This window comes from Vigna angularis, chromosome 9 (genome assembly GCF_016808095.1).
Source record: "Vigna angularis cultivar LongXiaoDou No.4 chromosome 9, ASM1680809v1, whole genome shotgun sequence".
NCBI classification, from domain to species: domain Eukaryota; kingdom Viridiplantae; phylum Streptophyta; class Magnoliopsida; order Fabales; family Fabaceae; genus Vigna; species Vigna angularis.
Genome location: NC_068978.1, coordinates 24,552,013 through 24,578,677, shown reverse-complemented (window position 1 = coordinate 24,578,677; position 26,665 = coordinate 24,552,013). Strand labels below are relative to the sequence as shown.

At 34.1% G+C, this 26,665-nt stretch overlaps 1 protein-coding gene across 1 annotated transcript; it reads right to left on the bottom strand.

The window, feature by feature from the left end:
* Positions 1–398: 398 nt before the first annotated feature.
* Positions 399–5,659, bottom strand: LOC108346687 (protein NRT1/ PTR FAMILY 5.4). The gene is made up of 4 exons (XM_052868144.1): positions 5,590–5,659; positions 5,286–5,506; positions 3,809–5,200; positions 399–749 (listed from the first exon to the last, which is right to left on the bottom strand). The coding sequence occupies exons 1-4, from the start codon at positions 5,657–5,659 to the stop codon at positions 399–401; spliced, it is 2,034 nt and encodes a 677-aa protein (XP_052724104.1).
* Between the last annotated feature and the right edge of the window lie 21,006 nt (positions 5,660–26,665).

The following is a 26,665-nucleotide window of genomic DNA, read 5'->3' as shown; positions in this document are numbered from 1 at the left end:
CAAATATTGAAAAACAATTACGTATTTGTTGGGAGACGACTCAGGGTTACTTTAACCCTATCTACTTTCTTGAATACTACTTAGCAATACTGAAGTTGCCTTGAAAAGTAGTATTAATTTGATAGCTTCAACAGTAGCGTATCAGTGAGCCACGTGTGATGTCACCTTCTCTCATTACTGTGTGCCACGTTTTGGTTTCTGAAGCATTAATTCTAAGCATCATATGTTTCTTTTTCTTCACCCAATTACCCTAACGAGAAAACTTTCCTAAGTTTTCTTTTCTTTCTCGTGAAAGTGAACCCTAAAAAGAAAATTGGGTTCTTCTTTCGCATCCTAACCACAAGCTTCGAGCTTTTCCATCTACACTTTCGCGGACCACCCATCGTTGGGGAAAACATCTATGGCGCGGCGACAGCGCGGCAATGACAAAGCGATAGTGCGACGAGAGCGTAGCCGGTGGAGCAGCGATGGCGACACTGTGGGAGGCAGCGGCTCAAGCATGATCTCGCCTTCGTTGGCGCCGAGACGCAGCGAGATGCGGCAAGGACGTTTTGCAGCGTAGACGCCTCCGCGAGGGACTCCGGCTTCTCCGATTGCGTCGGCAAGGTTGAGGCGCCATCTAAGCAGAGTTCTTCATCACACAACTCCGGGAGAGTTTCTCTTCCTCTTCCGCCATGGAACTTGCTCACGGTGCTATGGAGAGATTTCTTTTCCTTCCTTTTCTCCGTTTTGGTTCGTAGCGTGGTGGTCTTGCAGCGTGAAGTAGAGGAGAGTCGCGAATTGGGAATTTTGGGAATTTGGGGGTTTGGTGAGTTAGGAAAATTTTAGGTTATTCCTCTGTTCTTTCTTGTAGGTCTTGGATTTATGTGGTTAAGTTTGGGGTTCGAATAGAGTTTTGTTGTTTGTTTATCGAGTTCTTATTTCTGTGAAATTGAAATTTTTGAATTGAGATTGGGGTAACCATTGTTTGTGTTCACAACCACCATTTCTTTCACGACCACCACAAGGACCAACGCAACGATCACCTTGCTTAAACTCATTGCTTTGCTTTGAGTAAAACTACTTTGTTTGAGTAAAACTACTTTTCCCCAATTGAAAAAAAAATAAGTTAAGAACCCTAATATGATTTCAGAAACCAAAATGTGGCAATCACTTAATCTGATTTTTAAAAAGAAAAGCAACGTGGCACACAATAATGAGGGAATGTGGCATCGCACGTGGCTCGTCGTTTGCCACATCAAAGAAAACTTAACGTCGTTCAATTTTAAGGACTAAACATAAGAGTTTCAAAACTAAAAGGACTAAAATGAACAAACCTTTTGAAGATGGATGAAACCCAAAATCGCTTGATAGTTTAGAGACTAAAAACATATTTAACTCAATAAAATTTAAAAAATAGCAAATTTTTTATATACAATTGTACAAAGATCTAAGTCTGTTGGTCAACAGACTTAAAATTTAAATCTATCGAATATAAGTTTGTTGTAAAACATACTTAAAAAAACCCGAAATAACATATATAAAAAACCTATTTTTTAGTAATTAAGTGTCAATATTGAAAGACTACAAACGGTTAAATATTACGAAGACACAAAAGAAGAAAGAAATATAAATATGGAAGCAAATAATGGAATCAATCAGGGAAAGATATTAAAAAAATAATATAACAAAGAAAGATGGAAATAGAGATAGAAATTAGAACATTCCTTTATGAGATAAAGAATGAAAAAGAGGTTTCGAATATTCATAAATAAAGAGACTCAAGGATCATATTCCTCAACATATCTACAAATACAAACACCATGGTGAAGAAGAAATATATAGTGAACAAGCAAAACTAGAAAGAAAAGTACACAAGAAACAGAAAAAAAAATGAGATATTGAACTTATAGAATCAAATTTCAATAATGTTGTAAAAACAATGGGTGTGTATGCTTAACCATTGTGCAAGAAAATGGTTATAGGCTTTACTCATCACCTTCTATAACGTAATTTCACAATTAATAATCAACAATAATGTCAAAAATAATCAGATATATTATTCATAATACAAAACAGTGTGGAATGATAGTTTTCTTTATCATGTTCGTCAACATTTTGTTCAACCTGGTCTTCTTTGTTTTCTTCAACATTTACTTTAACATGGCCTTCAAAGTTTTCTTCATCAACTGTTGATAAAACAAAATTATGATAACTGTTATTTTTAAAATGAAAAGGATATTTAGATGTAAACTAATTTAACAATAAAAGTCTACATTTATGATTCATTATTTAAGTATGATTCACTAGGAAAAAAATAACTTTATAAGTATTTCAATTTAAGTCTGTTCCAAAAATACTAAACTTAATAAATGTTTGGTGACATTTTTATTATAAAAACTCATATTTTAAATTTGTTAATCACATAACATACTTAAATTTATATTTTAAGCTTGTTAGAATATAAATAGAATTAAATTTTTTATATGTTATGTTTTCTAACAAACCTAAAATTATATTTTATTTTTAACTTAAATCACAACTTTTTTCTTCACAGTTGGTCTTCTTCTTCGTCTAATCCAAAAATACAACAATAAGTCTTTCTCCATTTTTTACATATAAGAAAGATCTATTTTGTGGTGCTTGACTACGGTAATTGGTTACTGGAGATGTACCAATAAAATATATGATTAGATTTACAATTTTGGACAGAAAATCTAAGTCTGTTAGATTTATAGTAGAGTTAAAATTTAAGTCTATTAAATCTAATTCTTTTATAAAACACAATTAGAAAGCTCAAAATAATATATTTAAAAAGCTTGTTTTGTACTACTAATTAATATTTAATACAAGTTATATCATTATAGGAAAATTGCATATTTCAATTTTAAACCACGTAATGAAGGAATGTTAATAAAGGAGTGCACGTGATTACAATATATATATTCCACTTAATAGTGGGTTATGACAAGAAAGGTTGGTATGACCGTGCTCCCATTATATTAACCAAATAAGTTTATATTAATATTTCAAAAGTACCCTTTATTTAACTATTACAAACTTTATTTTCGAAGTTCATCATCCTTCTCTTTTCAAACTCATGTCAAGAAAAATATTCCACAATGACTAACCTTTGCTAAAGAATTTGGAAATACTATAATAGCATTTATTGTTAGTTTTCTACAACGATTTAAATAAAAGAAAAAAACCAAAAAAAGAAAAAACCAAAAAAAGAAAAAATAAAAGAAGGGAAGAACATGCTTGTAAACTGAAGTGAATGTGATTGTGTAAAGATTATTAAACTTGATATAGTAAATCTTGAGAACCAGAAGATGAAGTGTTCCATCAAAGAAAAAATTGAGAAAGACATCTAAAGATGTCAAATTAAAGAATATATATAGAAGAAATCATCCTACTCGTGCATGAAAAAAGAAATTAAAAAGAGACATAGGTTAGAATAGACTTGGTTAGAATTTTTCTTCACAGTTTTATATCTTTGTTTTCTAGAATAATACTAGTCTAGGTTAGAATAAGAAAATCAAAGGAGACTATGTCACGAGCAGTGATGAATGTGTTTTTATGTAATTATCAATCAATTTTTCGTGTAATTATCGATAGATTTTTTTTTCAATAATTACCGAGATATTTTTATTGTAATTATCTAGTTCATTTTGGTTTTACTTGACATAATTGGTCAAATTATTCACGTAGGGCAGAAATATTGTAAAAGAAACCAAAATATTCAAAGGAAAGGAAAATAATGTGTGTGTGTATATATATATATATATATATATATATATATATATATATTATTACCTTGATTGCAAACCTCTGGTTGATCAGCGTGGTCATCCTTGGGACATATCTCCTTGTATGTGTAGTTGAAAGAGTAGTAAGCAAAAATTTGAAGCAGGGCAGCGTTCAATATTCCCAACATTAGATAGAATCTATCTACATGGGAATTATCGATACTCTCCTTGAACCAGCTGCCACTGAAAGTTACGACCAGTGGAAAAAAGAGGAGTTTGCCAATACCATTCAGTAATTCAGTATACGAATCAGTAAAACTCCACAGTGCTTTTTCTACGTGGGCAACATATAAAAGCTTTAAACCCCCCTCAACAAGTGCCTCCGTCATTCCCAACAATATAAACTGCGGAACTAAGGCTCTGGTTGGGCTTTTCAGTTCTTCCTGTCCATATTTTGTCAAAGACAATCTCTGTAACTCGACTTTCCACGCTACGACGCAGCAAATTACGGCACACACCATGCCAAAACCAATGCTTATAATCGAAGTCGTTACTGTGAATCTTTTCGACGTAAAGCCTGCAGTTCTCATACTACGCAAGCCATTCACAATCCAAAAGAAGATGAATTGCGACACTTTTCTCATACCGGTTTTGATCAAAAAGAGTTTAGAGATATCATAACCTTTGGTAGGTTTCATGTTGCTTGCTTGTGCAACAAAAAAAGTGTTCCCAGTAGCCACGAGTAAACTGTAAGCAAAGAAGGTAAAGCAGAGGTATATCATAGGAACAAAGCTCTTCACTTCCCTCACCTCCTCTACTGTGCAAACCTTCCCATTCCTTTCTTGCGTGTCAGGACTCACCTCAGGATATTTAGAATCTTTTTGATTAAGTATAGCTGCTTTGTCCAACCACCTGAATAGCCGTGGAACTCGTGGCTTTAATCTCAGTCCATTATCGTGGTCATAACATAAATTGGTCCGCACATTACCCTTCCAGTAATAGCAATTCGGAGACGTTGGATAATCTGATCTTCGTCTTTCACAAGCTGCTTTGCAGATTCTAAAGATCTTCCCTAGATTGCTTTCATCAAGTAATTGTTCGTGACTATACTTCGTCCTACCAAAGAGGAACAAAAGATAGCACCCTCCCATGAGAATTGCAGAGGATCTGAAGAGATAATAGTAATCTTGATCGGCAAAGTCAGCAAACACTATTACCACGTATCCAACAACCAACGGAACTAACAACCACGTATTTGTAAGAATTGTACATATGAGGTCTTGCTCATTTTGTTTTTCTATGCTTCCATCCTTTATTTCACTTTTTTCTCTTTCTTCAAGTATCTCTTCCACCTTATTTTTAAGAAAACTTCCTAAAAGCGTTTGACCACTTTTCCCTAATGCAAGAAACAATATAGCTGCATATAGCGCACCAGATACTGAAGAATCCGATGTCCATAGTAGCATTAAACCCTGCCATTAGATTAAGAGTTTTTTGTTTTGTCAAGTGTTGATTTCAAGGTAGCCATAAAAAATTATATATGTGTGTATATATTACCTCGATGGCAGCTGCAGCGCAAATTGTGATCATAGTCAAGGGACCCGTATATGATTCGGAAATTAAAGAAGCAAAAATGGAAAGGACAGACGATAGACCATCTTGTAGATTTGTTAAGATAGCAGATTTTCGTAGATCCTCCTCCACCTTTGAATATTTCCAGTAATCCATCATAGATGACAACACCGAGAATTCCACAATGGTGTAGCTTACAGACAAAGCTGAAAATAGTTCGGGGAGAAAGAGTCAAGTTAAAATTTAATTCCCATAAATAACACAATTAGGTGCATATTTGAATGATTACCGCCGATGCAGAGTAGGAGGGTCTTAGAGTTGAAGAATAGATGACGGAGTTGACGCAACAAATTCGTCATTAGAGCGAATGAGAAGTTTATTTCTTGACCGTTTTGTTTCAGCGCCATGGAGACGAATGTTTGACGGCAATAGAAGAATCAGTTATAGTAGTACGAAACTAGTTAACACAAGCTAACAATAAATAAACACAGACAGAGGCCAGAAGACAAGTTTGATTATGTCACCACATAATATTTGATCACAGTTCCTTCTTGGTAGATGTGAATTGTCCTGTTTTCCGCTTAAGAATAATGTGTGGATCGTAATTGTCTATGTACTTTGTATTCATTTATAACGCGTAAATAACAGATTCGGGACACGTTTAGTTAAAGAAAACTAGACAAGTGAAATTGTTTGGGAAAGTATTCTTCGTTTGGACACGTGTCAAGAAGGAGGGCAACAATTTTTCAGTGTGAATTTCATTGCTAAAGTAGTCACATCAATGAAACAACAAGGAAACAATGGGAACGAAATCCAACCGCCAACGAAATTTGAGCACATTGCGTTATATTTATAAGTTGACCTACATGAGTTTTAGTTGACTTTAATTTCTTTTGAATTTAAAAAAAAATTCTGTCGTATTGATTTTTCAATTTGATTCTTTAGTTTTTTCTTAAAATCATCAACTTTAGTATTCCTTATTTTTTTTAAATATTAAATTTAGTCTATTAATTTTTCAAAAACATCCAATTTGATTTTTTTTTAAATTGGCTAGTTTTTTTAATTTTCAACTAACCATATGTTATTTTTGTTTTCCGTCTACCAGGATATTAGATATATTCTTTTTAGACCACCATTTATGTTCAAGCAGCAAACTAACGAGCAGTCAAACTGCTAAAAAGATCAAATTTGATATTTTAAAAAAAATTAAATGATTAAATTAAAAAAACTAATAACTAAATGCTTTTTTTAAAATTCGAATACAATTAGAGCGTAAATTAGAAATTAAGTTTAGAATTTCTTTTATATTAAGTAAAAATGCCTTGTTGTAGATTTTGTATAAAAATTGGTAAACAAACTGTACATAAATTGATAAAAAAAATGTTTATTCTATTTTCTTTATTATTGTTAAGTAATTCTTAAAGGTAGTAAAAAAAATCGTAAAACTTTCTATAAATATTCGCAATATATGTTCACGCAAAAGAAAAATTCATTGCAACTTTTATAGAAAAAATTATCTAAAAGAATGGGAGATATTTTTAACTGCTAATTTAAATTTTTTAAATAAATTTTCTTTAATTTTAAATTTACAAGTAAATATTTTCCAAATAATAAACAAAACCTGAGAGCAGTAGCATGTTGTCTATGTACCTCTATAATATGAAAAGGTTGCTTGTGATTATGTGTTTTTTTGTTATATTTCGAAATGCAATCGTCGTAACAAAACACTATTTAACACTACTTAATTGATGTTGCAGGTTTCTCTTTAAGTTAGTAGAAACAAGTATTTCAATCAATTTAGAAGCAAGTATTTCAGTTTTTTAATTCTTTATTTGTTTGTATTTTTCATGAATATTGTATTGTTTTTCATGTGTTAGTGTAATTCATTTTGTTTAGGAATATTTTTGAATGGATAAATATTGAATAATGAAGCCTTGAACTACACTTGAATACCTAATTGGTTTAGAAAAATTATCAAATTTTGCTTTAGAGAACGGAACTTCTGGATACACAATTTGATGTTCATGCCCCAAATGTCACTAATGCAGTAAGGGAAAATGAAAGTGGTTATTTTGCCCATAAACAGCGGTTCTCGAACCGAGGCATATCCAGGCGAGGCAAAAAGACTTTTTGCCTCAGGTGCGAACCGAGGCATAAAAGGATAGGATTTTGCCTTGGTTCAGCCTTAACCGAAGCAGTAGCTGTTTTGATTTTTTTTATTTTTTATTTTTGGTTAAATTGTTGATAAAAGAAAGCCAAAGATTAGTGTTTGGCCCAAAGACGAGATCGGTGGTCGTCATCTTCTGTCTATTACATAGCACGGTGGTTGCAGCAACACCCCCCATCACTCACTATGAAGTTGTCCTTGAAGTTCCATGGTGATGAAAACCACCACGAACACAGCGAACAAATCATGACGGCGAAGGTACCCATGACTATACTGAACAAGCCCTTTCTTTCAGCCGTCACTGCCAACACCGCCACCAACTTCGTTTCTGAGTTTTCCTTCTCACTCTCTTCAAACTTCTTACACGCCTACCGCCTCTCAACCCTTCCCCCTCTCTCTCAAGTCGGGCCTCGGCCTCTTGGGCTCATCGGCCCACTCCCCTCTCATCTTCTCCGCTAACTTCTCCCTATCCCCAACCCCGACCCATTTTTTCTCTCTATAATTCAAACCCCAATTCCGCCACTTCTCTCTCCACAAAACCGTTTTCTCCGATACTCCACCACTCCCTTCTCCTCTCCCTCCTACACCTCAAATTGTGTCCAACGAATCTTCCTCGGGTTGGTAGAATCTGAAATTGGAACCGTTCGATAACAGAGACCAATCACACCCTAATATTTTGGAAAACTCTAAGAACGATGCAAAGCACAGTCTCTCACCTGTCATTAGGGTTATGGCTCGGACGGAGCGACAATGGCGACACCGACACGAGGAATGCAGCGACTAAATGCGAGCAATGGGAGCGAGAGCGAGGGAGTGAGAAAGTCAAGTCTCAAGGAAGAACGAAATGAATAGTAGGTTACATTTTTTTGGTTACGATACATGCATATATGCCTCGGTTCTATGCTCAGTCGAAGCAATACATGCATATATGCCTCGGTTCTACACCCCCACCGAGGCATATAGTCCTTAGAAAAAAAATATATGAAATGCTTATATGCACCGGTTCTGAATGAACCGAAGCCATAGGCTCTACGCAGAATTCAAATTTTAGAGACCTGTCAGGGGGAAGGTGGGCTTTTAGGCTTCGGTTATTGCTTTAACCGAGGCATACACGTTGTTTTGCACCGATTCTGAATGAACCAAAGCCATAGGCTCTACACATAATTCAAATTTATGGGGGCAGGTGGGCTTTTAGGCTTCGGTTTTAGTTTTAACCGAGGCAATATGCCTTATATGCTTTAGTTGATTTTGAACCGAGGCGTATAAGTTCGCTTAAACTACAAAAATGCCACTGCAATTTGATAGGCTTCAGTTTCACCTAAACCGAAGCCTATAGCGCGAGTTAAAAAGCAGTTTTTTTACTAGTGTGTGGGTTTATGAAATGGCAAACTATAGGAACAAATTGAAGTGGGTTTGAGTCAAACCTCTACTGATGAATCAAAGGTTTCTCCTTATGATGTTGTTGGTAGAGTGTTAGGCCTAGAGCATTCTAGGAGAGTGTGATGCATGGGTTTAGGAGCAACTCTTATTAACTCTTTCATAAATACAAGAATTGAACTTTCAGCTTTAAGCATCGGTTCATTAGGCACTGCGACATCATCAACATCTTCTAATTAATGGGAATATAAGTACATCCATTTAGAATCCCAAGTTTACACCACCTTAGGCGCGCTAAAAGCATACATGATAATGAAAGAAGGAAAGATTCTTGATGAAATGGCAACCTCTTTTGATCCTCAACCACAAGTAAGTTACTAAACAAGTACAAGTACTATGCTTCATATATTGTAATTACTGTCAACACATGTAATTAAGTTTAGGAAATTTTGAATTTTCATGGTTATGATAATATAACATTGTTTATTTTATTAATTTTTTATTATTATTTCAGCAGGCGGGTGATACAAATAAGCCTAAATCTCCTTTGGGTACAAGACAATCATTTGGTGGAAGTAATATTTAGGGAGTTTATGATATTTTTTTAGGATAAAACTATATCTAGTTTATTATAAATTTTGAGTACTTATTGATTAAGTTGTAAGGATGAGTTTTATTTTAATTTGCTTTTATGTTACTATGATGATTTTGACAATGGAATTATATGAATTACTGATGTTTTTTGTTACATTAATATGTTTTAATATTGTTACAAATAAATATTTTTAACCCAAAAATATAAACACCTTAAATAGTGACATAAATTAAATAATGCTAACAAAATAAAATAATAAACCTCAAAATAAATAATACAAATGAGAAAGGTTACAACTTCTACAATATATTTTTCAAATTGAATAGCATATATATTAATCCCAAAACATAGTGTAAAAAATATAGGTATTTTTTGTGATCAAATAGTTGAAAATAAGGAGATTAAAAACTCCCACAAAATAAAAGTCAATAATAGAGGAGGTTTTTACCCTTTGCAGAAAAACCTCTACAAATTGAATGTGATACCAGGGGTTGCAAAAAATCCCCATAGATAGGTTGTGACGACTCAAACTGCAGCAGTTTGAAAAACCTATGAAAATTACTTTACATAGGGTAAAACCCCCTGTAAATTGAAATAAAAAACTTCCACTAAATAACAATTTTTTTTTGTAGTGTATGCTAGTTTCTTGGTAAAAATGATTGGATGCGAGTTTAAATCCTAGGGGAAATGTTTATGATAAACCTTTGTCGTGGGGAAAAGGTTTATTATATTTATATTTTGCCTAAGGACAATAATGTCTTTTTCTCCTTTTGTAATTGAGGTGCATACACTACAAAAATATTTAATATTACCGACGGATATGTATCCGTCGATATATTTTAATTTCCGACGGATTTACGACGATTTTTTTTATTTTATTTACCGACGGCCCAAAGCCTTCGATAAATCTGTCGGTAAGTGAAATACACATTACCAACGGATTTATTGAAGGTCTGTGGCCGTCGGTAAAAAGAGCGGGAATTTTCTCGCTCTTTTTCCACTTAATGGCGTTACCGACGGATTTACCGAAGGCTTTGGGTCGTCGGTAAAAAGAGTGGGAATTTTCCCGCCCATTATTTATCTCAGTGACGTTACCAACGAATTTATCGAAGGCTTGTGGCCGTCGGTAAAATCAACACTTACTTCATTCTGCAGCTCATCTTTTGCTACTTCTAAAAGAAATGTTGGAATGTGCGTGGTGCTTTTCCTATTATTGGACGTCGTGCACACTGCTGCAGCTTTCTCCATGAATCATCACCGTGCAGTTGCTGGGCACCGTGACCACCAAGAAAATCAATCTTTATGCGCCTCATTGGACGTGAGCTGTTGGACGAGAAAGAAACGAGACCCTCTTCCAGGCCGTGACCGAGCTGCTCCTCAAGGTTGGATGTGCTCTCTTATTCTCCGTGTCTGAGAGCTCCTCTTCTAAGAAAATGGATGCACCATGTGTGCTACAAGTGGCGGCTGGACCACCTAGGCCGAGACAACACTCTCCCTTTTCCCACCTATGAACGCAACCTCTACTGCTCCGCTCTCTTCTCTCTAGTGCCAATATATGTGGCAAACATAACACTCTTTGGTACAACTTCTTCTCACCAACCCGAATTTCTCTCCATCTCAGTGTACAACTTCTTTTTCGGTGAGCCCAACTTTTCCGGCGAGCCATTGCAAAGTTGTTCTGTGCGATGAGGAACATCACCAGTCCTAATAACATCTTCTTTCTCTTACAAATATGAGAATTACAGACAAACTCTCCATGATTCCCTATGATTTTAACTATTGAAAATAAATTGGTTGTTTGATTATTTTGAAATGAGTTTGTTATTGGCGTGATGCTTTTTTGGTGACGGAGTTCGTGAAAACGAAAAAAGAAATGACACAGAGGGAGGAAGGAAGACAAAGAAGATGAACCAGATCGCGGTAATTACCGATGGATTTACCGAAGGCCCCAAGCCTTCGGTAATTATCGACGACATTTTGACCGTCGGTAAGCCGTCGGTAAACGACAATTACCGACGGATTTTATACATTACCGATGAGTTACGACCGTTGGTAATATCAATTATTCTTGTAGTGATAAATTATATATAGAGGTGTACAAAATAAAAGACAAGTACTTTAAATAATAGAAGTTGAAAATTAGAAAATAGAACATGGAATCTAGAATTTATGTTTTGAAAGCCAGATGAGATGTTTATTAAAAAAAAATGGCTTAATTTCTCACACCAAGAGGGAGGGTGAATTGGTGAAGTATAAAATTTAAAACTTTCAAAATCTTTTTCACCAAAAGTGATGCCTTTATGACTTTCTTGAAACGCAAGGTAAAAGACTTGTTTATGCAGCGAAAATTAAATCGATTGAGTACAGTAAGAAGTCAACTGAATAAAAGAGTGTAGAGATAGAAAGATCAAACACTGAGTTTTTATATTGGTTTGGCCAAGCCTACTTACAGTGTCCTTCCAACCATTGGAAGCTAATGCACTATATTGATCAAGGTTTTCACAACAAGGCTTTTATAGCGACCTCACGTCAAAAATATAAAACACCTCTCTAACCCTCTAATCAAAATATAGGCAGTATACAAACAGACTAACAACAAGAATCCCCTCTCCTTCAGTCCAAACCCTTTGAGCCACCCTCAAAGTCAAGAACGCAGCACGCTCTTCTTCCTGTCATCACAATAGGGAACCTCAATCCAATCTTCACAAGATTGTAGCCTTTAATCTCTCAGTTACACCTAATGTGCAAATATGATCAGCCTTTGTACGTTTAGTTAACTTGCTCTTCAAGAATCCACAAGTAAATGATCACCACGGTCACTTCTTGTTTCTTGGAGCTTTTTCTCTCTTTCTGTACTAATGCACTTTCTGCAAAAGATATCACAAATTGTTAGATTCACAAAAGTTCTTACAAAAATTAAATTTGCGTCAATTTATAATAAACACAACTCTGACGCATTTTAATCTACGGAGTTACTAATGCAGTCGAATATAGCAATTATGTTATTACAATTAACAGCAATCAATGCAGTTAATTGAATGTACAATTAATGCAGTCGAATTTCATTTAATGCTTGGTCGACATATTTAAAAATATAGTCGTTGTGACAGTTATATCAAGCATTAACAGTTATTCAAAACATAACAAACTCAATCGAATGCAAAACGCATGTAATCGACATTATAACAGAGTAAAACAGTTTTGAAAACTTTTCTCTTTGAAAAACTCTCACAGAACATTTGAAAAAGTTTGTGCAAAGACACGAGTTTTAATCGACTCACTCCATGATGAAATCGACTTAAAATAGTTGTTTTTCCACACAATTTAAGTTCAACAAAAGTGCTTGTGGTTTTTCTTTTCCAAAAACATGTGCCATGCATTCATGTATAAAATCACATATATAACACAGTGAAATGCAATGAACAACATAAACAACACAATCATGTTCTCAAAAACGCATATAACATGTAAGCATAGAACATGTAACACCAAATACATGTGTGTTATTATTTATGTGTTGTCATCATCAAAAACTCATATCACTCAAATTGTGGGTTCAGCTAAACCAGTGTTCCCCCTATCAACAATCTTAACAATCTCCCCCTTTTTTGATGATGCACAACCATGATTAACAATCAACCATGTTGCACAACTCAATACAGATTATCAATCAATCAACCAAAAAATTTTCCCCTTTGGGCATTAGCAAAAAACGTAAGCACACAAAGGTATTGATAGACAGATAATCAAGCATACAGAGATGCATAAGATAATCATAAAACAAGTAATGATGCTCCCCCTGTCAAGAATATTCACATGAAATTAAGATAATCTCCCCCTTAAATGAAGACATGTGAAATATATCAATGATATGCAATGCTTCCCCTGTCATTATGCATATTTCAATCTCAAAATACAGATGCACAATGCAGTAAATAGAAATTGTCAGAGCATATATCAGTGTGAATAACATAGTATCAGATCAAATAAATCACAGTAATAACATGTAGATAACTGATTCAATCAAACAACACATTTCAAACTCTTATTATCTCAGATATTTTATGCAACAGATAAGCATAGAGATATAAGAATAAGTAATCAACATCAATTAAAGCAAGATTTAAAGATATTAGATATTCCCTGTTTTGGAATCTTTAAACTCCTGTTGATGTTTAATCGATTTGATCTCAGTCAAAGTCGATTTCTTGTTGTAGCATGTCTAAGATTGGCCAGTTCCATCCAGTCAGCAAGTGATATTCCTGCAAAATCTTTCCAAGTCTTTCCAGATCAAGCATTTTAAAATCAATGTAATACAGGAGTTAATATGTGAGATGCAAATGTATGAAAGTAACATTAATCAATAATCCATTCACATACAAGCACAATGTAATCGATTTGATCTATTCAGTTTAATTCAATCACACATATTTTAACCATAAATTCTGATTTCTTTGATATGAAACAAGAAGTACAATCAAATAAGCACAAACAAAGATGACATGTAGAGTCATCTAATACAACCAAAATAGAAAAGCAAAAAGCTTTAGACAGAAACAGCAGATTCATTAATTTTTGATCTTTTTCTTATTTTTCTTCAGATATGTTCCGAGAGGCATGTCACTATTACATTCATCAGCGACATCTTCATCCATACTTTCCTCTTCTTGCAATTCTTCTTTAGAGCTTACTCCAAGTGTACTACCTTCCCCACCGGATTCCTCTTCAGCTGGAATCTCTTCATTCTGATTTTCCAAATTTAGATGTTCTTTTATTTCAGCAATATCATCTATGGTTTTCTGACACATAATCTTGAGAGACTTCATTTCTCTCAGTATTGTCCTTTCAAACTCCGACTTAGCCCTGTATGGAATTGAAGATGATCCTTCTGCTTCTTCGTCTTCTTCAGTGGCCTCAACCTTGAACACCCAGCCCTCTGAAGTATGTTGCATGCCCATTTTATGTAGAGCAGACTTATTAATCAAGTTGTTTCTATTGTATGTTTCACTTGATTCATCAACACAGTCAACTCCAAAATGAATGAGGATCTTGGAAATGAAGACACAATAAGGCATCATTGCAAATTCCAGTCTGGTTACTTTTAACATGTTATCCGAAATCGCTGCAGGCTAGTTTACCTAGATATTTTCTTTGAAAGCCTTAAGCAAGTACAGGTCTTCAGTTGTTGCCTGTGCATGGTTACTACTTCTAGGCATTAATATCCAAGAGATAACAAAAACAGCTAGTCGATCATCCTTCTTCATTCCTCCAGTCTTGTAATGAGAATAATCACAGACATCTTCAGGGTTTCTCAAACTATCCTGATATACCGAGAATTTGTGAATGCCATCCATACCCAGATGACACCTTTCTGCTTCTATTTTGAACCCTGTTATATCACTCCATACTTCATCTATAAGTTTGATGTCTACACCTTTAACCCTTGAGCATATTGTCCCTTCACTTATCTTCAGATTGCAATAGAACACCTTTACTAATTATGGATACCAAGGATTGGCCATCAGAACGAATTTCTTCAGCACTTGGCGTTTTAGCCAACCTTGAAATTGGAAACCTTCATTCTTGAAGAAGCTAAGTTTCAGGAATTTATGCGTAGTTAATTTTCTCATTTTCCACCAATCAACAAACTTGGATTGAGCTTTATCATCACTAATCCATCCTTCCAGCTGTGATGGTCACCTTAGGTATTTAGTGCCCAATGTCTTTACTCTTTTCCTTTGAGATGAACTGGACGTCATTTTTGTTTAGAGAGAGATTTTGATTGCAGAATATCATAAGGAAGGATTCAAATGTCTACTGAGAAGATTAATGACACTCTTCTGTGTATTAGGGTTTTAATCAAAACAAAATTAAATTTGGAGGGAACACAAAAATCCACTTTAGTGCCAAAAACCGAATTCATCAAATTCAAATTTTCAAAACATAAGAAAGTTCAAAACAGAGACTAATAATCAATTTTATTAAAATAAAGAAACACATACACGCAAAATATTCGACTCAACACTTAATACAATCGATTGAAAGTCACATAGTAGTATTTTCACAAAAAATAAACAATTCAAGCATCATCTAGCAAGCATGCATATAGCAATTAGTCATTCAAACAATTATGATGTATGATGCATGAAAATGTTTAGATACAGTTACCACAATCAGTGACCCAAGAACTTGTTTATTTCATCATGATAGTTCATCCTTGAGTTGAATACTGCTTCAGCAGCTACTGCTCCTTTCCTGCACAATAGTTAAACGGTTTTGACGCTGGTACCCATTTGAATTTGGGACCTATCTTGTTAGCAGTAGGAAGTTGTTCCTTGGGAACCCATTTGTATTTTCCCTTTGGAACACCAACATTTCTAAAATAGAAATTTCTAACAGTGTGACCAATTGTGTTGTAGTAAAAGCATGCATTAGTAGTAGGTTTACTCATATCAATAAATTTCTTTGAGTTTATCCTATTACTTTTGGCCTTATAACCAATACCTTGTTTGTAGATAGCTCTTCCAGATGATCTTAACACAACATCAAGATTTTCTTTGCCTTGAGTTAATTTTGCCAATGTGATGGTTAAGTACTCAATTTTCTCAACATGTAGAGGACAATTACCACATTCTTTCTCAATAACTTGTACTTCGGTCTTTACTGTCTTTGCAGATTTCAGAGCTTCTTCAAGATCTTTTTCAATCTTTTCATTATCCTGCACAAGATTATCAATTATGTATTCATAATCTCTTCTCTCAGATGATAATCGATTCACTTTATACTGAAGTCGCATGGCCTCTGCATGAATTTCCTGAAATGCATCCAGTAGCACGTGGAACTTGACTTCTATTGGCTCATTTTTAAATTCACGATCACTATCATCACCAGATTGTGTAGAGCCTGCCATAAACCATAAGTTTGACTCCTCTTCAACACTATTGTAATCATCACTTAAAGAGTCTTCATCACTATTTTCCCAAGCAATATAAGCTTTCCTCTGCTTCTTGTTCTTGTCTTGAGGATACTTGGAGAATTTTTTCTACTTGTTCTTCAAGTCTGGACAGTCAGGATTGCTATGACCATCAACGTTGCTTCTTGAGTTCTTTTTTCCTCCTCTTGAGAAACCTGCATTTTTCATGAATCTGTTAAATTTTCTTACCATCATATTCATCATTTCCTTTTCTGGTATATCTTCATCTAATTCAGTTTCAGGTTCATGAATCTTTGTAGATTTCTTGCTTGTGGCCTTTAAGGTAATTGATTTCTTCTCTTCAATTTTTTCTTCGTCATTTAGCCTTTCAAGCTCTAATTCATGTTCTCTGAGTTTTCCAAACAATGTAGCCATGTTCATGCTGGTCAGGTCTCTTGATTCAGATATAGCAGTGACTTTTGGTTGTCAGCTTCTATTGAGGCTTTTCAAGATCTTTATGTTGATTTCTTCTTTATCAAACACTTTTCCGAGAGCCATGAGGTGATTAACTATGTGTGTGAATCGTTTATGTACCTCATAGATCGTCTCTCCTGCTTTCATTCTGAACAACTCATACTCTTGTATAAGAGAGTTCTTTCTGGCCCTTTTTACTTCATTTGTTCCTTCATGCGTTACCTCAAGAACCTCCCACATTTCCTTGGCAGTCTTGCATTGTGATATCCTGAAATTTTCATCCATTGTTAATGCGAAGCTATTACATTCCTAGCCTTAACATCATATTGTGTTTTACGGTTTTCATCTTGAGTCCACTCAAAAAAGTTTTTCAAAACAGTTTTTCCATTCACAATTTGAGTGGGTTCATATGGACCGTTTAGAGATGCATCCCAAACTCCTTTATCCACGAATTCAAGAAAGATTTGCATCCTAATTTTCCAAAAAACATAGTTTTCTCCAACAAATAGTGGAAGTCTATTTGTGCATGCACCTTCACCAAACGTTTGAAAATTAAAAGCCATTTTCTAGGATTAGTCGATTTAATGAAAACAGTAATCGACTAGTTTTTCAAATATTTTATGAAAACCAGCTCTGATACCAATTGTTAAAAAAGGATGGCTCAATTTCTCACACAAAGAGGGGGGGGGTGAATTAGTGAAGTATAAAATTTAAAACTTTCAATATCTTCTTCACCAAAAGTGATGCCTTTATGACTTTCTTGAAATGCAAGGTAAAAGACTTGTTTATGCAGGGGAAATTAAATCGATTGAGTACAATAAGAAGTCGACTGAATAAAAGAGTGTAGGGATAGAAAGATCAAACACTGAGTTTTTATACTGGTTCGACCAAGCCTACATCCAGTGTCCTTCCAACCACAGGAAGTTATAATGCACTATAATGATCAAGGTTTTTACAACAAGGCTTTTATAGCGACCTTACGTCAAAAATATGAAACACATCTCTAACCCTCTAATCAAAATATAGGCAGTATACAAATAGACTAGCAGTAATAATCCCCTCTCCTGCAGTCCAAACCCTTTGAGCTACCCTCAAAGTCAAGAACGTAGACCTTAGTACAATCTTCACAAGATTGTAGCCTCTGATCTCTCAATTACACCCAATGTGCAGATTTGATCAGCCTTTGTACGTGCTTGTGGTTTTTCTTTTTCACACTCGAAAAACTTTTCTGAGTGGACTCAAGATGAAAACAGTATGGGGTGAGTCGATTTCTATTAACAAAAGTGCTTGTGGTTTTTCTTTTCCAAAAACATGTGTCATGCATTCATGTATAAAATCACATATATAACACAGTGAAATGCAATGAACAACATAAACAACACAATCATGTTCTCAAAAACGCATATAACATTTAAGCATAGAACATGCAACACCAAATACATGTGTGTTATTAATTATGTGTTGTCATCATCAAAAACTCAGATATCACTGAGATTGTGGGTTCAGCTAATCTCAACAATAATCTCAACAATGTTAAATGAAACACTATGTAGGTGGTTTCTTTTAGTTATAATAGATTTTTAATTTAAAAAAATATTTTATTGAGTTAGAAATAAAAAGAGAGAGAGCATAAAGAGAAACACTTAAAAATTTAGAGAAAACCAAAGAAAGCACCGTGAGGTAGAGTGATTGAAATTTTAAAGAGGGGAAAGGAATTCCGAGACAAGATAGTAAAAGCATGAGAGTATGTGGTTGATTGATTTTGTATTGATAAAGCCCTAAAAGTGGCCAAGGTATGGGAAGCTAACCTTATTTAATTATTGAGCTTTGAAGTTGTTATTGTAGTTTTGATTGTTTTGAAATATGGTTGGATGTTTGTCCTTTAATTGGTTGATTCAAGATTTTAAGAAGTATATGTAACCATAAAGTATTATTCTAGGACCATTAAATAATGGTTTCTTGTTTTCGTGTATCCATGGAATAAATTGTATACCGTGTGAATGTAAATAAGTAGTATGAATAAATGGGAATTTTGGTGGTTTTAACGTGACAGTGTAGTCAATGGATTAGCTTTAATCAAATCTTCTCATATTAAGTTACACTTATGTGACTCTACAATCTTCTCATCAAATTTATAAAATAGAATATATGATAATTAGTTACAATATACATTGTAAAATAAAAATTAACATGTAATTTTAATATCACAATTGAAATCGTGACGAAATGGTAAACAAAAATCATGACAAAACAAAATGAAGTCGTTATTGTTACCAATGAGAAGCATTGGTGTCCTGCAGATAATGATTTTGATGATGCTACAAGATGAAGAACTTGAAGACTTTAGTTGTAGTTTATTTAAAAACATTTCTGTAGAATCAATTATAATAGGAATAACTTTGATGTTGTAAACACTTAGAAGTTTTTCCTGTCTTTAGAAATTTTGCGCAGATAATCGATTATTTGCTGTAATAATTGATTATCAGGAGCTTATTTGAAAAATCATTGCTCGTGCAAATAATCGATTATTGCTCAGAATAATCGATTATTCTAGTCTGAGTCAGTATTGTCCAAGTCTCGCAGATAATCGATTATCCCTTAGAATATTCGATTATCACTTTTTGAAAAACCCATAACGGACAAGGATAATTGATTATCACTTACAATAATCGATTATCATTTGCAATTGGGAAGTGTCCTTTTAAATTCTGACATCTCGGCTATATATACTCTTTGCCAAACTCTTTAGAAAATATCTATGCCATTAATACAGTTTTTCTGAGGAAGTTCTCAAGTCATAGTGTTTCTCTTGTCAAGTCTTGTGAACAGGAGAAGCTTGCGCTTAGTGTGTCTAAGGTCAGAGCAGTTCTCTTCAAGTTGGTTGAGTAGGTTCTTCTATTCGTTTGTCGAAAGAAGGTTCTTCCGTTCGTTTGTCGAAGGAAGGTGTTTTCTATTCTTTGCAATTTCATTATCTTGTAATTTGTACAACAATACTTTTAGTGAAAAAGGTTAATCACTATTCATAGTCATTAACGACTGGACGTAGAATCTTTTGATTCGAACCAAGATAAAATTTCTGTGTTGATTTTCTTGAATCCTACACTCTCTACACTTTTAGCATACCAACTGTTTGAGAAAAGTTCTATAAGAAAATCAAAATTTTAAAACGGACCATTGTATCTTGTTTATTGGCCACTATAGGCTTAATGCTCTTTGATCGCTTTTCATTCCGCTACGTGACTCACGGATAGCAACAGTTATTATTGTTTATTAGGAAAAAAAAAGTTTGTAAAACTGAAACGTGTGTGAGAACCTACAAAATAGAGTATTATAATTGATAGGTGTTTTAAAATAATGAGACCGAGTATTTTAAAATTAAAACAATTCATTAATATAAATAGAATTTTTTAAATTCATCTTATTACTTAAAACACAAACTATCTCTCTAAAATTATTGCTCTTAGTTCTCTTTTCCTTCTCTTTAAGAAATCTCACTCCCCGACCATTTGTTTGACGATCAGGAAGCTTCTATGAGATAACAGCTTAGTGATCTCCATTTTTAACCGATTACTTCTTGGTTTAGAGCAAGTAAGGTTCTACCTCTTTTTTGCTTTTGTTATCTATTTATGATCATGCTTGGGAACCCTTCACATGTGTCATTTATACTCTATTTTTGGTTCTTTGTCGATCTTTGGTCCTGGGGACTCACTCCGATCATGATTTGGTGATTTGTAGGTGTTTCTAGAGTTCCTTGAGTCGGAAGCAAGAGTTTCGGCGTTCTTAGAATTCAATAGCTTCAGTGAAAGGTAAGGGAAGCTAATGACCTTTCTTGATGTTATTTTAATTGATGATTTTAGTTAGGTCTTGTTGAACTTAGTTAAAACTAGAAGTTTATCTGCCTTTGTATGAATTGTGATTTGAAGACTTTAAAATAGTTAACCGATGCTTGATGCTATAATAAATGTTCTAGATTGTGATGAATCTGTTTCAATGTGTTCTTGATGGTGAATATTTAGTGTTTGTGAAATTTGTGATGTTAGTTGAATTGAAATTTTTGGGAAGGAAAAGTTAGGTTGAGTTGTATGTTATTTTTATCTAAAAAATGGGGGTTTTAATATATGAGTTTGAGAAATAAAGGTCTAAATAAAGGTATGGTATTTTAGGTTATATTGAATGGTTATTTGGGACTTTTTTGAGTTGTGAACTATTTAATTTGTGAGGCAATTTGGAGTGGTTGGGGTCTGTCTTTTAGTCATTTATGACTTGTTCAGACCTCTAAGGTTCTAAAATATGAGCTAGAACTTGTGGAGTTCAATTCTGGTCCCTAAAGTGTGGTTTTGGTTAGTTTTGGATTGGAATCTTGTGGTAAAATAATTTAAAACAAGTTTAGGTTGGTTTCTATACTTTTGGTTAGGTCAATTTTAGTTTATAATTCAATCTAGGAATGTTAGAAGTTGGAAAATATGTATAGGATAGGTCATGACGGGTTGAGGGGTGCAAATTCTACAGAATTAATGTTGCTGAACTCTGTAGTCTCGTTGAGCGAGTGTAGCTGCTAAGGTGAAATTATTGGTTGGTTGTTTTAAATTATTGTTGGTATGAATGTAGGGAGCTCAGTCTTTGATGGGGAAGTACATGCTTTGAGAAGAGTAAACTAATGACAACTAAGAATGGAATTGAATTAAAAATGAATAAGAGAGAAGATATGGAAAACTTAAGAGGATTCCAAGATAACTGTCGGGAGTTGGATCGCCACTTGATTTGCATCAAGATAAGATCTCAAAGTTGACTAAAAGACAGATCACTATCTCTAAGAAGAAAAGCAAGATTGCAATTCACTCTTAAAAGTTCATTCATTCAAAGGTGAGTACAAAGGAGACCCCCTAGGTTGCTTATATAGCTTTTGGAATGACTTTGGTGAAGAGTTTCAAGAGATGTGTGACTTGAATGCTCAAAGGTCTGACCAGCAGCATCCCTAGGTGTTTCTTAGTCCCATATTGCTTAATTCTCTCATTCCAAAAGGGTTTATAAGCTTCCTAGCACTCCTAGAGTTCAAAAATGAAAACTAGCTAAGACTACTTGCATTACAAGCAACAAAATGAGAAGGCTTATTTATTCTTCTTTTTTCTTTAAGTCCAAGCTATGTGAAGTCCCACATTGCTTGTACTATAAAGAAAAGAAGATTTTATAAGCTTCTTTACAACTAGAATTAACGAAAGAACAAAAAAGGCAAATACAAGCCAATGAAACCTATTCTATTCTTTTTAGGCTTCTTTTCTTCCTTTATTCTCTTCATCCTTTGCCCTATCTATGATCACATCAATCGTGGAGGTTATTGATAACGGTTGAAAATACCGTTATCTATGATGCCATTTTGATACTAAATCAACCCTTTTTGGACTTAGAAGCTTGCTTGAGCTCATGTTTTTAGTTTAGTTTTATGAATAAGAGATTTGAGGTTATACTTGAAGTTTTTATCACTAAATTCTCTTGATTTTGTAGGAAATTGGAATGATTTGAAAAAAGGAGAATCAAGACAAAAAGGTTCAAGAAGATAGACTGATCGGTTTAAGAAGATAGATCGAACGTTGTGATAGAGGAGAATGTAGACCGAACGTTGTGATAGAGGAAAATGCAGATCGAACAATGTGAGAAAGAAGACAATTGCCGAACAGTTTGAGAGAAAGGTTGACAAACCGAATGGTTTGAGAAAGGAGAGGCCGAATGATCAATAGTGTGAGGCCGAACGGTTAACAAAGTAAAACCGATCGGTCCATGACACTTGCTCAACCTAGAACCGATCGGTCAACCGTGTGAGGCCGAACGATTAACAAAGTAAAATCAATCAGTCCATTTGCTGAGCGCCAGCATGTTGGGCCTGGACCCGTTTTCTGTTATTTTTTTTATCTATTTAAGGACTTAGACGTCCTAGGGATTGTATCTTTTGATGGCATAAGCACAGCAACATACGTTTCACTCCTTTGGGGGTAGATTTGGGGATGTGACAGCTCTCCTCTTCTCTTTCTAGGGTTTTTCTATCTCTTCCATTCTTTCATTCCATTGTTCATCTAGTTTCTCCATGACAAGGGGGAACTAAATTCAATTTGTTGTTGGGGGATGATGTAACCTTGTGAACTCTCATGTATTTGAATTGGTTTAAATTATTTATGCTTCTTTCATTAATTGTTAGGGATTTTCTCCTTTGTTCTATGCTTGTTATGTTTTGATCACTCATGGAATGATTTTTTGGTCTTCTTTGTTATTGGGAAATACCTAGAAACCAGGATCTGGAGAATTTCTCCCAAGAGCAATTGCTCAGGATGGGGATAAGAGGATTGGTCGTCTTAAGCTCCTAATCGTAATGCAAAATTAATTATTAGGGATTCAAGGAATTGTGGTCTAGTAATTAATGATAGGTTTTCTTCACCGAGGGATCAGGTTTTAAGTAATTTAGAGAGTGACGTTAACAATTGAATGAAGAAGATGAATTCTTATATGCCTGAGAGTAAACTAGGTGAAATCTAAATGCCAACAATAAACTCATCTCATAATTTCAATATGATTCATTCACCTTTGTGTTTTTTTCAATTGATCAAATTACATTCATGATTATTTTTATTGCATTTGCATTCAAAAACCCCAAAAGTTGTTCTTATGTCTTAATTAGTTAAGTAATTACATAAATGTATAGTGCCGCGAGTTTCTTGGAAAACGATATTTGGTCTTACCACTTATTATTACTTGATACGATTCGGTACACTTGTCGACATTTTAACAGTTATCTTGAAACTCTAATGATTATTCATTCTCAAGTAGAGAGGTTAGGTACATATGGTGAGAGTATCAAAAGGTCTTAGCCTAAGTGCTTCCCGTATGACCTAAGACAAGGTACAAACTAACCTTGTAAGTGTGGTAGGATGAAACCTATTGACAATGGCTTTGCAAAGAAGTAAAGGTCACCACAAGTGCACGATCTACCATAGCTTGACATTCATACTAAATCTGTATCGTACAATCTAGGTTTTGGCATGTTTAAGATGTATGGATTGTTTTATAATAAATAATACTCATGAGTGAGCTTAATAGGAAGACGTCTTTCCAATGGCTCTAGTGAGAGGTCAAAATGAAACAAATGTGTAGTTTAATAGTTTTTACATGTATAAATCCTTTTTTATGATATGCTATTTTACTTAATTGTTTTATTATTATATATGTAATATTTTATTTTAATAATTTTTATATTATTAAAATGGCACGTTACAAAGTCCGGTTCAAAATTTAATTACGTTACTTAGAACTTTCTTCTAAACATGATTTCCTTTAATTTGGTATATAAAATTAATATAATTTTTAAAATATTTTTTTCCCAAAAATTAAACAAAACAAAAATGCGAAATAATAAAGAAGACATGTTTGAAATTTTTATTTTGTCCGTGACATTATTCCTATGTAATGAAAATACAGAATTACATAGTTCTTTTATAAAACTATTTGTAAATCTTTTCATTTTAGTTTTTTTAGGATGAATCCGACAACACTATTCTAGCTCATACATTCACAATGAAAATGAAAAAAATAAATGCTGAATAAGAAACTTGTGGTGCAAAGAGAACTAGCACGACCCAACCCTGATTAAAAGATTACGGATATGGGAGTGCGACAAGCAAATTAAATGAGGCCGAATGCAGTGCTAAGGGGGTGCAGAAGACTAAAAGGGGTGTGGGAAGTGCTTGGGTCAACCCAACCTCGATTTTACTCAACGCCAGTCCCAGCTCATTTCGCGCATTTTCACCTTCTGACAAAAGTCGCCGCCGACTATGGGTATCAAACTAGATCTGCAATCTTTGTTGCACCCTGCTCACACAACACCTCTCTCCATTCTTGAAGATAGCGCAAGCCCTCCATTGTTCTCTCTATCGCCAGATATTACCTTAAATTGGAACACCATGTGTGACACCCAGCCCTAGCTGCGCCTACAACAACTCCGATACTTGACCTCTGTTCCACGTCGGTGACAGATTTAGAATCAGACACAAATATGTGAGGCCTCTGTTCTCATGGTTTCAGCACCAAGATTGAACAAAACAGGATTAACGAAACTCCTAGTTTCATTCCCGCGGTATCGAATTTGGCTTTGCGAGACAAAGACCAAGTCGAAGAGAATTTTCGAGTGTTTTATGATCTTGAAATAGGAAGAATGAATAGATATAGGGATTTAATTTGGATTTTGGTTGAATTAATTGTAAATGGCATTTTTATTGAAAATTGAAATTCTGGAATTTGAATTTAATGAAACTGTGTCTGGATATGTGAATATGAATATATTTGTGTTTTCTTTGAATTTTTGTTAGATTCTCTAACAAAAGAATAAGATTAGCTTAATAACATGCGTTTCTTATTTTGTTTTTTCTACCCGTCTGCTATGTATTATCTGCGAGTTCTGGATTTTATTGTGATTATGAACTGGTACAGAACATGAGTAGATCTATATTTCAGTAATGTTAAAATGACCATCCAAGTGAATAGAATTATTAATCATCCAAGTGAACAGAATTATTAATCATGTAAGTGAATAGAGGACAATTAAAAAGGGATTTTAACCTAAGAAAAGAGACTATTAAGAGCGCACAATGAATTTAGTATAGTTATTAAATGATACCCCTAAACGTCATATTTGATATGCAAGAATATGATACTTATAAACATCGTGGTTTAATGTCTATTTTGATTTTTATTTTAGTAAGTTTTGTTTAAAATGATCTTTAATTTGTTTGGACGTTTAAAGTGATTTTAATTTTTGGACCTTTTGTTTAATTTGGTAATTTTCTATAATGACGTATAAATAGTTAACTATAGTGTCCACGTGTATCATTATTAAATGAGGTGTAACTTTTTTACATACATGGCAACGTAAATGAAGTATGATGTAGAAACTGTTAGTAAAATGATGCAGATGATATTCAAATCAAGTCAAAATATATCGAGATTCAAGAAGATCCTTTGAAGACTTGTTTTGTTATTAAAAGATTTTGTAATAATTGTAGTTTAATGTTTAGGACTTAGATTTGTAGTAGGTTTTGATTCTTGTCATTTCATACTTTGTATTTGTTGTTCATCATCAAAAACACATAGTTTTAATTGATTAAATCAAGTATTAATCGATTAAAACGTTACAGGTGCTAAAAACTCCACTGGCATGCAAATAATTGATTAATACCTATTTTAATCGATTAGCTAATCGATTAATCCTAAGAATAATCGATTAAAGATAGCCGTTGGAGTTTTCTGGTTTTTGAAAACTAGTCGTTGTACTCATTTTAATCGATTAACACTTGTATTAATCGATTAAAAGCGTTAAATGGCCAGTTACGAAGAATGGAAGAGTATTTGCTTGAGTCTATAAATAGGCTCTCTTTATCCATCAACAACAACTCTTCACTTGTGCTCTAGTACTCAGAAATCATTGAGACTTGTGTGTTCTTGTTCGGCTTGTGAAACTCGTGTCTGTGGAGCTAGTGAAGTGCTTCTACGGTGATAGAGGAAATAGCCAGTTCATCCTTGGTGTGTCTAAGGAGGTGTTCGGAAGAGGAAGTTCATCCTTCGTGAAGTATTCGGAGGAGGTGTTCATCCTTTGTGAAGACTCAAAGGAGGTGCAGGTTCATCTCTTGTGGTATCAAGAGAGGTGGTTTCCAAACTTTTACAAATTGTTTCTTTGTGATTGTAATTTGTAATTGTTTTGTGAGTAGTAAACTGTTTATCTTGTATTGAGATAAGCGATTGGACGTAGGATTGGTAAGATCCGAACCAGGATAAAATCATCTGTGCAAATTTCTCTCAAC